Genomic DNA, 16,397 nt, shown 5'->3' with positions numbered 1-16,397 from the left:
AACGACTTATTTTCTTAGGTTGTTTTGCTCATCAAGAAAAAACATCTTGATAAAGAATTTTTAGATATTTCTACCGAAAACAAGACAAAAATACTAAGTAAGAAAGTCATTTTTTGCATTGTATATAAACATGTTTTCCGTTCCTCTATGTTTTGATTATTTTCAATATTTTGTTCACCCTTAAGGAAATAATGAAACCTAAATCTTTATTAAAGAAGACATATCATAAATATTTGCTTATTATATATAATATTGGTTCTTCCTAACCCCAAAATAGCTGGAAGAAATCTGAAATAAAGAAAAACCAAAGCTCGGGTCTAAGGGGGTTAAATGCAAATATTTAGGATTATTATTGTTTACTAGTTGAAAAATCGAAAATACATATTGACAATTATTGTGGACATACATTCATATGTTTACAATAATATATTTTTTCTAATGTAAATACATCCAATATAAAATAAGTACCAAATTTTTATGCATAATTTCAGTATTTATTTTAAGTTTGTCTAAAGTTAGTCTACTTGGGGTCTTGCATATAAAATCCTTACTAATTAACCAATACCTAAAGCCTTTGATCAGAATAAGCCTATATCTGCATAGGTCTCTATCACCTGAGGATCACATGTAAAAAAATAACTTGTATTTAGTAGGGCTGAGACTTGATTTAATTGTTGAAATGTCTGGAATAGAGATTTTACCTCAAATTAGGGGCTGATATGTCCAGGTGCGACATGAATAAACCATTCTTCATTACCAAGTAGCAGGGATTTGAATTCATCACAGTAAACAATGCTTTGCATAATCTCTTAACCAAAAGACGATTTTTTCAAGATGTGTTTAAAATCATCTTCTATGGCAGTATGTAATTAATTACTGTATCAACCATCGACAGTATGCACAATTCATATATAACACTTCCAGACATATACTACATTAGCCATGTTTGTATTGTGATGTAACCTGCATTCATTGGCCTATGAAGCTGTAAAACCATAGGTTTAATATACTGTACGTCTTGGTACATATATCAGAAAGAAGTCACAATGGTTATTCAGCAAAGCAATTTCCATGCCTTTTAGGATTGCAGTATAGTTCCCACATGTTTTCTCGTCACAGCAATCACTATTTATAATGCCCTGATAACGGAACCACGTAAACAACGAATAAGATCGTTTTATAGATATAATATAGAATTTATTTATTTAAGATCTGCATTTGAAAGACAAAAATACATGGTATGATTGAATCTTACTTTTCACTACATCATAATGTTTTGCACAACAGGCATCACATGTGCAGTAAATGAAAATTCAGTTTAAATATTAAATAACTGATGACAAAGTAAATATGTAAACACTAAGCTAGTAAGATATATATATTTGTATCTCTATTGCAACACTTCCGATTAAAGTGGTTTGGTAACAGTACAAAGAAAGAAATCAATGAACAAAAGTCAGTTCATTCCAGTTGTGGTGGAAAAACACAGTGCTCTTTATAAACACCCTTCCAGCTTATTATTTGTTTATAAAATGGTCCGTGGATGTAGGTACCCTTTATCGTGTTTTCTCAGACCGTGCTGAATGTCTAGAAATCAGCCTGAAACTAAAAAAATATCTTCAATCATCTGTGATTTTAAACCTAATAACATTTACACTCATGATTCGATGTGTTTTTTGAGGAAAGGGTCGTTCGTGTTAATAGCTCTGTGCATGTGCGAGTTAGTGGGCTTCTCTATTTTTAATTCCAGTAGAAGCAAACGAAAGATTTTGATTTATTAAGGCCCGTATGCTGGATTAAGATCGGGAGAGACTAGATTAGATTAACATCTGGGAGAGAAAGGGGGGTCGGCAGGTGACTCGGTGAAAGACTTGAGCTCGTAGGCAGCACCACTGTCAACTTCCATGGATTTACGGGAGAAAAGGAGCCGGATGTCCCGATGGAGGTAGATCTTTCCAGATTTGGAGCTCTGGAACCTATGGAAGTGAAACAAGACAGAGAAAGAAGAACAAATGATGAATAATAAAGATGAAGAGTCTCATGCAAACAATAACAGGTCAGATGTGTTTAGGTATTAATCCTTGAACCAGTGTGCATAACAACAGTTATTAAAGAGTAACTAAACCCCAAACCAACTTTTTTTAGTTAATGATCTGTAAGGATTATGTTTTATTAGTGCTGTTTATTGATTTTAGTAATTTTTTTGACATTTGGATATAAAGTGTTTCAATACTACAATATATGGTGTAAAAACGTCTGAGTGCAGCCCTCTTCAGGTTGAACGGTGGCTACTGCAGTTGAATTTTCCCATTGGATGTTGGGTCCAGAAAATGACTCGTGACGTAAGCAGGGTCAAGATCACCACGCCCTTGTTAGGATCTCACCACACACTTGGTACAAGCTTAGTTCGTCCCCTCTATCTTCGTAGGGATCTGCCCACTTTTCTTGCATTTTTCAAATATTGCCAGTGGGTGGAGTCAGCCTCTGACCAGGGGTTTTGTTACGCTTTAAAGTTAGTATCCTAAAGGAGGCGCTTGATAGCTTAGAAAATCTTTAGTGGAATCTTATACTGCATTACAATTTCATGGTTTGTCTTCTTGGAGAGGCATTGAAACTATACTATTCTTTCAAATTGAACTCTGCTACAGTTCAATAAAATACTCCAACACAATCACATTAGGCCACCGACCTTAGATGGACGAGGTAGCGGAGGGTTCGTCCTTGGCCGAGAGGCTTTTTGTTGCTCTGTCCGTTGACCTCGCGTTTGACTGGGACCGAGAAGGTTCTCTGGCGCAGGAATGTCTGATGTCCGGCGGGCATTTCCCTCAGATCGTACATTACCACAAACATCTTCACCACTGTCTTATTGGGATTGAATAAGGTCTGACACACAGAGACACAAGACAAAACATCTGGTAAGCATCGAAGCTACACAATCAGATCTAAAATAGAAAACATGCAAGACAGACATGTTTACATGTCATCGGAAATATATGCAATAACATTTCTATTCCTTAGAAAAAGTGAATCCGAGTCATTCGATCGTGAGTAATGCAAAACACATTTTGAACTATCCGGAAAAAATAAATAAATCCCATACAGTAAGGCATTTACAAAGGAAATGATTGGTGCCTGTTTTTCTAAAGGTTTTTTTTAAGTGTGTCATTTGAAATGCTGGAATTAGACCAAACCATATTTTAACCAATGTTTTAACTGGTTAGGCATTACCAAAGAAAATTTCTGATTTGAATAATTTTTTTATGTAAAACTTCCTTTTAAACCAGCTCTACGTGGTCATAAAACGAGCTTAATATCAAATATAACTTTGGCTGTTTTGATCAAACTATTGTCATGTATACAATTTCACTCTTGAAACCATTTGTACAACAATAACGGTGAAAATACAACCTACTTCCATTTTGCCTTTCTCTTTACCACAAATTTTCAGTAAAAAAACACATTTTATTCCTGTAATATCAACATTATTCCTCAAATGCTAGACTATATATTTTTAGTAATGTCTAAGTGCTGTATGGGTTTCACCAGTAGAGGGCACTTGTGCAAACCCTGGGGCCCTGTCAGGATTTCCATTCTTCTCTTTGTTCTCACAGTGCACATGCTTACATGTGTGTATAGTTAATACATATATATGCGTCATGTCTATTACACATTCTTGATAAACAAATCATGACCAATGCCTTTAAAAGAATTAAAGACTCATACCACTTGAATGGTTCCTGAAGGAGGTACTCGATATCCCCTCTTACCGAGAGTCTCCAAGTTTATGACACCCTGAAGAGAACAAAAAAAAACTTTATCACGGTAAAATATAAGCCTTTAAAAACGCACAAAAACACACTAGGAATGGATTAATGAATCTTTTAACACATTACATAACACATTCATAGGAGTCCCGTTTCATCTGAATTTTAAAAGGTTCTTCCTAAAAATTATAAATTGACTTAACATTTTCTCCCAAAACACGACGCAGTATGCAGAAATCGATAAATGTATATCAACAAGAGCATGTGAGAGTTACCATGTAGGGTGAAGGTGCATTATCATCAGAGACGCTGTAAAATAACACGTCTACAGGTAAAGTCATGTGACTGGGGCAGAAGGTCCCACTGGCGCCCACTTCAGCAGTGAATCCCTCGACAGTACCCAACGGCTCCAAACGATAGTTAAGAACACATTCCTGAACACATAGAAATATAACTGAATAATACATCTCTAATATACAATTAGAAAAAGTATGAATAATACATTTATGAATAAAGTGTGTGACTTTAGATATAAACTTTATAACTGCCTAAAAGTTTTAATAATATTCATTTCTTATAAGAAAACTGTATGGGAGGAAACAATATAAGACAATCTTAAACGCAAAATAAAGACAAAGATTATTGGCAATGAGGGTTGATTATGTGAGGGATTTGTTTTTTTACCTCAAAGTTTCCTAAAAGGCTGAGGTTGGCGGGTGGAGCGCTGGCACTGAGGATCTGCTGCTGAGACTCATCACAGTCTTGTGATCTTTTCAAAACCCTGCAAACACACACACACTGTTCTGTCAGCCATTTTGGGTTCCTTACAGATAACACTTGTGTATGTGTGCACAGCAGATGGCAGTGTATGTAGGAAAGCCTCTGTACGGTAAAATATGACACAATGACACTACAGCAGGAAATAAAGTAAAGAAATAAGTCCATACCTCTTATTAGTGGCCCAAGGCACACCTTTGCAATTAACGAGAGACGTGTCTAAATCAAAATATCCTGTCTGACATTTTCGTTGAGGAACCTGAGGAAAGAGGAAGTGGGTAAAGACATTTTCAGTTTTATGACCGTTTGCACAATGTTTTTATTGTGTTATATTTGTCTAATTTCTCTCTACAAGAATGTATGTTTTAGATGGCAATGCCATAGTACATACATAGTATGTATTTACAAAATACCTTTGGTTTAAATTTTACTTTTTTTTACAACAAAATTAATGTAAATATTGCTGTAGCTCTAACCCCCAACCTAATCCTAAACTCTTTATTAACAGAAATGTGTTTTAGGTCCAAGAAGGATGTTGATACGGTAGCACATCCTGCAGGCAAACCACTGTCCCTCTAGGTGCAAATGAAAAAAATGGTGCACCATGGGAATTTTAAATTAAGTTCTTTACTCTGGGTGGATCAAGACTATTGGTCATCCCAGTTGTCAATCATCATGGTGACCGATGAGGCCGTCGTACATGCTCGTCCCTAGGTTCGCTTACTGCACATGCGCACTTTCAGGTGTATATGTGTGGTGGGCTACAGTTTCAGACATTAATTGAAGCTCGCGTTCTCATCGTGTTTTTTCAAAAATGTCTGAGGGTCGCAAGATAAAAAGTGCCTACGAATTGTATGACAAGAATAGAAAGACCTATGAAGAAAGAAACATGATTTTTTTTGGGAGACTATTTCACACGCTGGCGTGCGCTAAAAGCACAGGTTGGGCTTCCCACGCGAAGTTTCTACTTGACAGGTAAAGTTTGGCATGCTATTTGGAGAAATCCATTTAAAATCACTTGTTGATGTAAGCTATGATTAGCGATGCTAGCGGCACAAGTCACGAACCGTGCAGACACGGTAAATATGCCGACAGCAACTTGTAAACAGAGCGAAGAGAAGAACTAGGCTCGTGCATGCTCTCTCTCATGCACACATTTAATAGGCGTTCCCTCTCTGGAGCAGGCAGCATGTGCAAAATCTTCCTTTCAAAAATTTGGGAAAATCTTCCGCTATACCTTTAAGTTCATTACCAGTTGGTCAGAAATACCAAAGATTCAAAAGGTTTACTTGTTCGTAACATCTGTCAAACACAGAGCGCAAATTTCAAAAAGTGTCTCTACTCATGACTTTCATAAGTGTATCATCCAAAAAACACAAAGACAGCTGGAGCGTATACAGCATTTGAATCAAACAAGAAATGATTCAGGGTTGAGTGTAGATGAGTCACAGGCAAACACACACAGACCTCTGAGACCCTTTAAATAATTTAACAGATACTGATGTGTTCAAGTCTCTGTGTTGGTAGCTCTATAGGGATGTGTGCTCTTACAGGGCTGGAGAGGAGAGGTAGGCCTGTACAGGGGTGAAAGGCTTTCGTTGCGGTGCCGTCTATGGAGTGGCGATTCTGCTTTTTCCAATTACCGCATGGCTTCAGAGGAGAGGGGGGACACCGCTGTTATTAAAAGAGATTTTTTCATTAAGCTTTGCTTCCAGAACATGTTGACACACAAAGGTTAAAAATCACCTGAATTCATATAGACTTACCGTATGGATGCTCTGGGCAGTGACAGGACTCGGGGTGTTGTGGGTAAGGTTGGCTGGTGTGCAAGAAGAGGACACCCTGGGCTCCTGATTCTCATCCTTCTCCAAACAGGTGAACCCATCCTGGACATGCTTCTCTGGCCCTCTCTTATAGATTGACTCTTTAGTCTTGAAGGGCTCAAGGTATCCAGTCAGGGTCAGCCCGTTCTCCTGAGGAGACCTCTTGTGGCCAAAGTTGTTTTTTAAAGATGTACTGGAGTCTTTTTTGGCATTTTGTTGGTGATTACTTGTCGTTAACGGATGTGATTTTTTGACGCTGTGGTCTTCAAGTTTTGAGCTGGCCACATTTTGCGGTCTATTGAAACAGTCTTGCTGGCTTTGACTAGAGTCCGAAGATTTGCAACATTTTGTTGCTTGAGAAATACGTGGCTCTGCGCTTGCCGCACCATTGGTTACGTCCGAGGACTTCTTATGGCTTGGTGGTGACACAAAGCCATTGGTTTGGGCGCCATGGTTTGCGCCTATCTGTTCGGTTTGAGAGGTCTTAAACTTGTAGGTGGCATTCAGGAGAGTGTAGGAATGTTGCAGTCGCTCCTGAATTAATCTTGAGATGTCCTGAACTGCATCTGCGATCAGGGAACCTTCAGCAGACTGGTCACTAAGTACCAAACGCCTACAGGCCGACAATTTCGGGGAGGTTTTTGATTCGCTGTCCACTCGATCTAGCCGAGTTCGGCTTCTGGGGCTCAAGGGGGTTTCAAAGAGAGAAGACCGGCTCCTCTCTGGGTTTTCTGGGCTGTTTCCATTGTAAGATGAATGCGGGGGGACAGGGAGGAAGGACTCTTTGGATTTCTTCAAACGATCTTTGTCTTGTGACGCTCTCCAGGATGTTTTGTGTCCTGGCGGTTCATGTGGCATTAAAAGAGCATCTGGAAGATGTGGAGCTGTAGGGTCACAGAAATTAAGCCGCTGTGCAATGCGAGCAATGACTTCCTGTCTCTCCTGAAGCAGGGAGCCAATAAGTGGGTTGGTTTCACCTGAGATGGAGTTGGGACTCAGGCTAGGGGTCATTAAAGGGTCGGTAAGAGACAGTGTTTTAAAAGAACGAACTGGCGACTCCACTCTTGACGTCTTTGGGCTCTCTGCCCCAGTAGTACAGGAGTTGTAGACCTCTGCTGGGGCAGGATCCACACCACCATTCAGTCGAGAATACAACCACCTGACAGCTTTACCTGGCGGAAGTGGAGACTCGGGGCGAGGGGGACATTTAGGGGAGTTAAGAGGGCTGTGGGGAGGTGGAGAGGGGCGTAGAGGCCTGGAAAGGAGTGGAGACCCTGGTAGACGGAAGGAACTGCGTTTGTCCCCAGCGTGGGTGCTTTCTTCGCCTCGCTTAAGGCCTTTCTTGCCCAGGAAAGCTAGACCTGAGTGGATGCTACATTTGAGTATGGGGTATTTGGGCTGGCGGGGCAAGGACTGAACTCGCACTTTCAGAGCGACACTGTGGGATACATTTGGGATGGGGAACGCATGTTCAGAGGGCGTCTGGGAGAAGTTCCATATCAGTTCCTCATCAGCTGCACTTATTCTGCAAAATATAGCCAAGATGTTGGGATCAGCAAATGCCACGTGGAACTTGCCGAAACACAAATATAAACACAAACTGTTCCAAAGCCTAGTGAGTTGCCTGCCTAGATAACATTTTATGGCTGTTTCTATGGGTAGGAATCTTTTAGTAGGTTTTAAGATATCTCATAATGTGGCATCGCAAGAATCGATCTTGAAGATGGCAATCACACAACACATTTTAATGGTTTGTAGGTTGTGTAGAGTTGCAACCCACAGAGAGCATTGGAAATCAGCCTCCTTATAAGGTGCCCTACAATGTTGCTGCCTACTGTATGAAGTCTAAAGGCATTAAAGGCAGCTCAACAAGTTGTGAAACAAATTTACTGAAGTGATCACTGACCTTTCATATCCTGTGTGTGCAGGGGATGTTACCTGTAAAGGATGTTTCTGGGTACAAGTCCATGAGAAGCACTGAGCCATGCGCTGAGCTGTGAGAAAAACACGTACGAACGCACAGCCAAAAGCAGGGTTTTCTCCTCAATGAATCGATCTCCACTCCTAAAAGATGTAACAAATACATTATGCTGCTTTGTGAAAGCTTTGTGAAAACATGCAATGTAAAATCTCAAGTATTAGAAGTTATCTCACTGTCTCGGAACTGGCTGTAAGGTCCATCTCTCTAGTAAGAGAGCATCTTGCTTTATTGCTGGATCGTTAAGGTCCGTGCCATCAGCGGTTGGGCCTTCATCGCTATAGCAACAGTCAGGAAGCAGCATCACCTCAATCATGATGGGGATGTGATTGCGCCATAGTAGCATGACCTCTGATCTTGTTCTCCTTGCCTGACGACACTGTATTGGGGGGACAGCTTCTTTTACCATTGAGTCATTCAAAAAACCCTCAAACTGACATCAATTGGCAGATGGTGGTCTGTGTGATAGTGGTTTATACAGCACTTAAGTAGAAATACCTACTACTGTAGCAAACACTAGCGCTGAGACCTGGGACCACAAGCAATTGAATCACTGTCTATGTGAATAGAGCTTAACTTATTTAAACAACAACAAAGCTGGAAGTCTGATTTATCATAGCTAACAGTTAACATCTCCTAATTTGATCCAATCTTACGAACGAGCCAGGCATAGTGGCACGCTCCACCTCAGGAGGAAACTAGTTAAGATGTAGTAGAATTGGTGTAATACCTGTGGTATTTTGTCGCTGCATTCGTGTTTGGTGAGGACAGGCATAGCTGACTGAGCGGGTGGGCAATGAAGCCCTTCGGTCCGGCCCTTTACAGAGCATTCCGGAGTCCGTCCCTCAGTGATCAGGAGTGTCAGGAACACCAGAAATTCCTCAGCATCATACTCGAAAAACTCTTCAGCTGCTTCTGAAAAGACAGAATCAAAACACAATTGAAGTTAACAAGTCCTTTTACGGAAAATGCGTCCGGAATATTTGTTTCATTCACACTGCCAATGATTTTCTGGAATCTGTGCATGCTTCACACACATACAGTAAAGATCCCGTAAAGACACGTGACATATTTAAAGTCCTGCACTTGGTAGTTTCCTAATTATCCATGAACTTTAGTTTGTATTTTAGTTTATGACAAGATCATGAGAAGCGGGTGATGTGCTGTTCTGTCATGCTGGTGAATGATCTCAGCTTCAGCACGGATAGTGACAAGCTCCCTGATCTCTGTTTCAGTCCAGTTTGCAGACATTTCTCGTCGTGAATGTTGATCTGCGCTGTGTCAAAGAGTTAAACCATAACTTTTCTGCATCTTCACACGCTTTCCGTGTATGTTACGGCAATGTTACTATGTCCTCTTTCGGGGAGTGATCCCAGAACATTAACAGGACGTATGTGTGTTCACACAGAAGCCGGTCTGCAAATTTTACGGAAATTTTCAGGGACAGTGCTGTGTGAATGCGGCTATATTGTCATTTACTGATTTACAGGATTATCTGCAGCTGCATTTGCTGTGATGTAATTGCTAAATAACACATACATACTAGGACTGAGTAAATACATTATATTTTTTAATATGCAATGTGTTATGAGAGTGAATGGACAGTGTTAAACTCCTCCCCTAATTCCCAGTCACATGTTAACAGTGACTTTGATTGTTGTGTCTTACTTAAAGAATTATGGGTAATGTTTTGACAGAACATATGGAATTAACCATTTACCAATATACCACTGTATTACTCTAACGGTTTATAGATTATTACCGAGAATCCGTTTCTTTATTGGGAAACTAAATGGGATTTACTTGTTTTAGGCCTTATCAATGCTTTCCTTTTTAGATGACACACTTGACTTTACCATAGGGATGCACCGATATCACTTTTTTGGAATACGAGTACGAGTACTTGCATTTCAGTACTTGCCGATACCGATACCAAGTACTTATTAAAAAAACATGATTTAAATTTACAGGTAACAGCTTTAGTCATATAATTTAACAAAAAAACAAAGGACTAGTTTTCCAGTTTGTTGTAAACTCTGCCTCTTTGGACAACACAAGAGGCATTAACCCCTTACACGCCGCTCAAACATAGACTTTTCTCAGACCGTGGTATCGATTCCAGGTATCGGGGGACCTTTAACGAGTACGAGTACTTTAGAAAATGTGGCATCGAGGCCGATACCCGATACCAGTATCGGTGCATCCCTACTTTACCACACGAACAATGCTGTGTTGTTTCAACCAAAAGGGGACAAACCCAACAGTTTGGTTATAAATTAACATATGCTGGGTTGTTTTAACCAAATATGGATATTTTCTAGGTTCATTTAACCTAAAAGTTGGGTTTATCTTTTTTAACACAACCACGGGTTTAAAATAACCCAGTAATATTAGAATGCAAGTATTAAAGTCTGTTAAAGAATTATAAGGACATTGAACTAAACACACACAGCTGGTTATATCACTCCAGGGAGAAACTCTGTAAATCTATTGCAAACAATCTTTGTCTTATTTACCAAACAAAGATATGGCGCATTATCTGGCCAGCAGCTAAACATACCTGATTTACAACTTGAAAAAGCAGCTGTCTATTATTGAATGGAATGTAAAAACGCGTGTTATACATTCTGAGTCACTTCTGAAGAAATTCCTCAACAGAGCTGGATGAACACCCGCAACCTGTTTAAATACCAGTAGTGTTGATCAGGTGTTTAAATTGAACAATGTAAACAAATAACACAAATGTCATCGTTACAACCGAAATATTCCGTCAAAGTAAAACCTGAGTTGCAGGTGGATCCACATAATTTGATATTACAAAGCAAGCCTGTGATGACGGCACGAGTCCACAGCAGATTTATTGCGCTGGTTATTATTGCTTGTTTGCTGAAAATCGGACAGAAGTGAGATTCACTGGAGTAGGGTGGGTTTACCCACAGCTTTGAGTCACAAACAAAAGAGTCTACATGGCAGTTGAGGTCTGTTACAGAGAATCATTGGCTCTATTGTTCTGATAGCGTCACAGACCCGGAGAATGTCCCATCTCTGACCGCACATCCTTACTCTAATCTCCATAAACAAGGATCTAAGGGAGTGTGCTTGAGTAGTATCTATTCAAATAAAGATATTACATCAAATTAAATGATCCAAAGGATGCTTCTTACTGTATAAGGTGCCTTTCTGTTTCTCAGAAAATCACATTACATTTAAAACACACAAACACTGAAAAAATGCTACTTTATCACACCTAAATGATGTGCTAAACATAATGCCATCACAGCAACAGTTAATTTAACTTTTACATTTCCATCCTGTTATGGAGTATCTGACTCAGAGGGATACAGTATTACTTTAAAAATAACACGTGAGACTATTTTCATCTTAGTTTCTTCCTCTTTTAACCTAGAATCATACTATTTAAAAACTTTTCCAGCCTTTTAAAATCTCACTCCATACAAAAAGTGACCCACGGGGTGGAGGACACGCAACAGAGTTCAGCAAAGTAAAAGACTCTATTGACTCCCTTAGCTTTTGGTTGGGTTGTGTCAAACAGTTTGAAAACCACATGTTACAACAAGGCACTTATGTTGACTTGACAATCATGGATGAATGAAGCCTATTTTCCACTTCCATACTGGTGATAATTTTAGCCAAGGCATGTCAGCTGGTCTTCACAAGGAGGGCATACACGCTATATTCGCCTTGTGGCTAAAATAACAACCTGCTCACTGTAAAACACAAACCAGTACTGGTGGACAGCTGGAGTATTGGGACAGATTAATCTGAAGAAAAAAAAATCCTTGTGCAGACCAGTTCTCTGACCAACTTAAAGTGAAACTGGTTAACTGTCTTTATAAGAGCATTGAAAAGCAAAACAAAAAACACTGTCAGTGTCAGGAACCATATGGGTGTTGACTGGTGAAAAAGTGCGAAAAAGAACTGTTCATGATTTCAAATGTAAAAGTCATTCACTTTCAGAAATAAAGGTACAAAACTGTACTTTTTCTGTCGCTGTGGTGATATCTCCAACATGCCCGCAGGCAGGGTTGGGGAGTAACGGATTACATGTAATGGGATATGTAATCAGGAAACAAAAAATTGTAACTGTAATCCGTTACAGTTACGTTAAAAACATAGTAATCAGATTACAGTTACATTCTGTAAAAAATGAAAATACTTTACAAAGGTTTACAATTATTTTTAAGCACTGCTTGACTGTACAGTAATGTGACCAGATTTTTTAAATAAAAAAGAAGTAAAAAAAGTTCAAGTTAAAATATCATTGAAATCTTATTTGTTATCGCCTACGAATAAAAAAAAAACGAGGACAAAACATTTTTCGAATGTTTTCGTCTTTTTATTGTTGTTGGGTTACTAATTCATTTAATTTCTGTAAATCACTTTTTTCCTTTTTACAATGCACCGAAATAACATTAAAGGATTAGTCCATTTTCTTAAAATCTGGATAATTTTCTCACCACCATGTCATCCAAAATGTTGATGTCTTTCTTTTTTGATGTCTTTCGTTTTTTTGAGAAAAACATTCCAGGATTTTTCTCATTTTAATATACTTTAAATGGACCCCAACACTTAACATTTAACTCCATGTGTACACATTTAGTGTCAGTTTATTGTTTAAAATGGTCCGCAAATGTGCGTTTCATATATGTAACACGTGACCTTTCTACGTCATTACCCAATTACGTGAGTCTTTGAAACTCCTTTGAAAAAAGTTTAAGTGTTGAGTTAAGTGTTAAGTGTTGGGCTCTATTAAAGTCCATTAAAATTAGAAAAATCCTGGAATGTTTTCCTCAAAAAACATAATTTCTTCTCGACTGAACAAAGAAAGACATCAACATTTTGGATGACATGGTGGTGAGTAAATTATCTAGATTTTTTTTAAGAAAATGGACTAATCCTTTAATGTCAAAAGTTTTGGTAGACTATATCAAAAAAATGGCCATCCAGATTATTTATCATTGTCGTAAGCCCTTACTCACAAAAAGGTTGGAGACCCCTGATCTAAGGTATGCAAACATAATATAATGTTGTACCTTTTTGGGTACATTACTGTCCTATATGGATCTATAATTTGTATACCTTTAAATGTACAATTAAATTGTAAATTGTATCACTAACATTTACCTGGTACAAAACTGGTTCTTAGAGTAATAGTACTGTACTCCAAAAGGTACAACAATTTAATGTGTTGTATACCCATAAAAAGGTACAAAAATAAACCTTTGAGGGTACAACCCCAGTGACCCCTTTTTCTGACAATGTTGGTGTCATCATGCAGCAAATATAAATTAAATGTTAAAGTTGTTGAGCAATGATTTAAATTTTAGTCTTTGACTCACACAAAGCTATTTAATGAAAAACAAATGATTTTATCATACATTATAGTACATGTTTTTCTTGCAAAGTTTTGAGTTTGACACCCCCACTCCATATCATACAACATTTCTGCATGTTACAGGAAGATAAAAAGTCATATGGGTTTTACATATGTAGGAGGGAAGTAAACAAGGGCATATTTTCATTTTTAGGTGAACTAGTCCTTTCAATATTTGCCATCTGTTTACAGAAAATCATGTTTGTGAAATCTAATAATGAGCTGAACTAATGTGGCTTTTAGGGCCAGATGGCATCATCATCATCATCATCATCATACACCAGCTCTGTCCTGATCTGAGCCCTTGTTGTGTGAGAACAATCAAGTATGGTGACCGACTCTGGCTGCCTGTGCCATGTTGTCCTGGAGACAGGATGAGAGCTCACTTTCACAAACATGGCAGCAAAATATTTCTATTCTAGAATGAAAACCTATCACAGAACAGCTGAATATATTTATCTGAGGTACACGGCTTCAAACTTTAACAAGTGCTTTGATATTTCCTTTAGTTTCAACTACAAATTTACACAAAATTAAGCGAGGAAGTGACTTGACTCAGAACGATGACTCCTGCGTTTGATTCAGACTGATTCACCAAATTGACTGACTCATTGAAAATAACCATACCAATCATACGATTCAGTCACAAACTGGTTCTGTTTGTGTGCATTATTATTAACACCCAGTTTTGATGTCTGATAATAGGGTGTGGGGGGTGGAGGCACCCTTATCTAGAAGAAAACAGCTTGATCTAAGCCACTGACATGACTGGAGACTCACGTGAGTGTACATTATTTGAACATTTTTGTTAAACATCATTATTCCTTAAATGTAAAAAAAAAGTAAAAAAAATCATGCTGTGCTCCTTTAAAACAATAACTTAAACATTTCAGAATGGAGAACAACAAGGCTTTAAATTCTGACCTCATTCAACAGGACATTGTGTTTTAATATGACGACATCACACTCCTCTACAGCACTAAAGTTCAGCACAAACAGTTCTTTGATACAGTGGGAGGGGCCAGAGTGATTTTGTCCAATCATTCCCTCCCAAAGCTTCTGCCAATCACATGAGGCAGCCCTGGGGGCGGGGGTAAGCCACGTGTAGGGCAAGCGTCACCCAAAGCCAACAGCTGATGTATAATCTCACGAGATTTCCTGAAACAAAGAGGCAGATCTCTGGGAACGCCACCAGAGCTGATGAAGATGTTTGTTCCTTCACAGCATTCCATAAACACAATCTCGCAAGAGTACACAACTAAATGAGCATTTGTCAAGCTTGTTTTCCACTGCACTTTTTATATGCATGTGCGTGTATACAAGGAACTCCTCCCACGTGCTTCCTGCACATGAGAAACCGCAGACAACAAAACAAGAACGAGAGATCGCCAGCTGAGAGGGAGGAGGTAAGAAAGCACGAGAGTGTTTTTGTCATGTAGGTTAAAGGTAAAGTTTAACATTGGGTTCAGAGGAGGAGCAAACAAGAGGCAGAAAAAAACACAAAGGAAGAATAAATGAGCAGCACCGCTCACGTTTCGTTCTTGTTATGAACAGTCGCTTCTCTGTCTCCCATCCAACAAAGCAGACTCTTAACATAACGCAACACATTCCAGCCCTGACATATTTTAAATGCAAAAGCTGGCATAACAACATTGAGCATGATTCAGTCCTTATTCCAAAACGCTCTCTCTCTCTTTATCTTATAACAGAGGTCACCCTTGAGTTATTCATTTATTCAACTAGTTTTAGATCATACACACACAAACCCACATGTGGTCCTGACCTGGAGACGTTCCGCCCCACACACACACATGCTTGCAGCATGCAAATATTTGCATATTTTTGCCCTCACGTGATACAGAGCTTGAGTAAGCAGGACCGACCAGTGTTTCTTATGTAAGTCAGACCTATTTAAGGCACTCATGTGTTGACATTATTCGGTTTGTGTGCGTGTGCAAATACAAGAGAATGGAACTGGACGCTTGCATACACACACAAACCAGACGAGCACAAGACAACATGTTCCTATTCTAGATTCATCCAAAGCAGACACACACGGTGGTCTTGTTTGTGACTGACATCAAACTTGTTCATGTTAAAGGGGTTATGTTATCCCCTACACTCCACACACAGTAGTTGACAGATTACTAAAATTTCTTTCTCTAATCTTTACTTTCCTTTAAGACTTCTTTGTGTGAATAGTCTAATGTGCATCTAAAACCACTCAACTTTAAGGCCAAATAAATTGGGTTTAAAATTGTGGTGGGATAAGAGCGTCTCTTCGACATGGCAACAACAAAAAACTGAAGTAGCTCGACCAGGCTCGCTCGTTTTTTGCGTACGCCTTGGGCAGGAATTATTCAAATGAGCGTCACAATATAAAAAGCAGCATGCTGTGGTGTCAATGAGCCATTTGTGGTAGCTCTTGGTATTTTCTGTTAAAGAGACTTTAGGCCACAATTTACATTACATGAAGTAGAGAATGAACCGATGTGACTTCAGGGGATCGCACACCGGCCGCGCCACTCAGCGCCTCGCCGCGCCGTTCTAAAAAAAAAAAAATCGAACACATTGTTTTTTATGAGTATATGCACACCGGCGCCGCCAGGTGGCGCCTGTCCGCGCCGCCCAGCTGTGACTGAGGAAGCTGCTCAAATCCC

The 16,397-nt window shown here is 39.1% G+C and overlaps 1 protein-coding gene across 2 annotated transcripts in view; it reads right to left on the bottom strand.

Annotated features, from left to right (window-relative positions):
* Positions 1 to 1,175: 1,175 nt before the first annotated feature.
* atosa (atos homolog A) overlaps positions 1,176 to 16,397 on the bottom strand; it is a 34,973-nt gene continuing 19,751 nt past the window's right edge. For both annotated transcript variants that reach the window (XM_065251326.2, XM_065251327.2), the window contains 11 exons: positions 9,073 to 9,257; positions 8,519 to 8,721; positions 8,303 to 8,428; positions 6,308 to 7,889; positions 6,093 to 6,215; positions 4,712 to 4,800; positions 4,449 to 4,545; positions 4,040 to 4,198; positions 3,724 to 3,792; positions 2,690 to 2,883; positions 1,176 to 1,976 (listed from right to left, as the gene is read on the bottom strand). In XM_065251326.2, coding sequence (XP_065107398.2) covers positions 1,823 to 1,976; positions 2,690 to 2,883; positions 3,724 to 3,792; positions 4,040 to 4,198; positions 4,449 to 4,545; positions 4,712 to 4,800; positions 6,093 to 6,215; positions 6,308 to 7,889; positions 8,303 to 8,428; positions 8,519 to 8,721; positions 9,073 to 9,257 — 2,981 coding nt within the window. In that variant the 3' untranslated portion in view covers positions 1,176 to 1,822. The remainder of the gene's footprint in view (positions 1,977 to 2,689; positions 2,884 to 3,723; positions 3,793 to 4,039; positions 4,199 to 4,448; positions 4,546 to 4,711; positions 4,801 to 6,092; positions 6,216 to 6,307; positions 7,890 to 8,302; positions 8,429 to 8,518; positions 8,722 to 9,072; positions 9,258 to 16,397) is intronic.

Source organism: Paramisgurnus dabryanus, chromosome 9, assembly GCF_030506205.2.
Source record: "Paramisgurnus dabryanus chromosome 9, PD_genome_1.1, whole genome shotgun sequence".
Taxonomy (NCBI): Eukaryota; Metazoa; Chordata; class Actinopteri; order Cypriniformes; family Cobitidae; genus Paramisgurnus; species Paramisgurnus dabryanus.
This window is presented reverse-complemented; position numbering and strand designations above follow the sequence as displayed.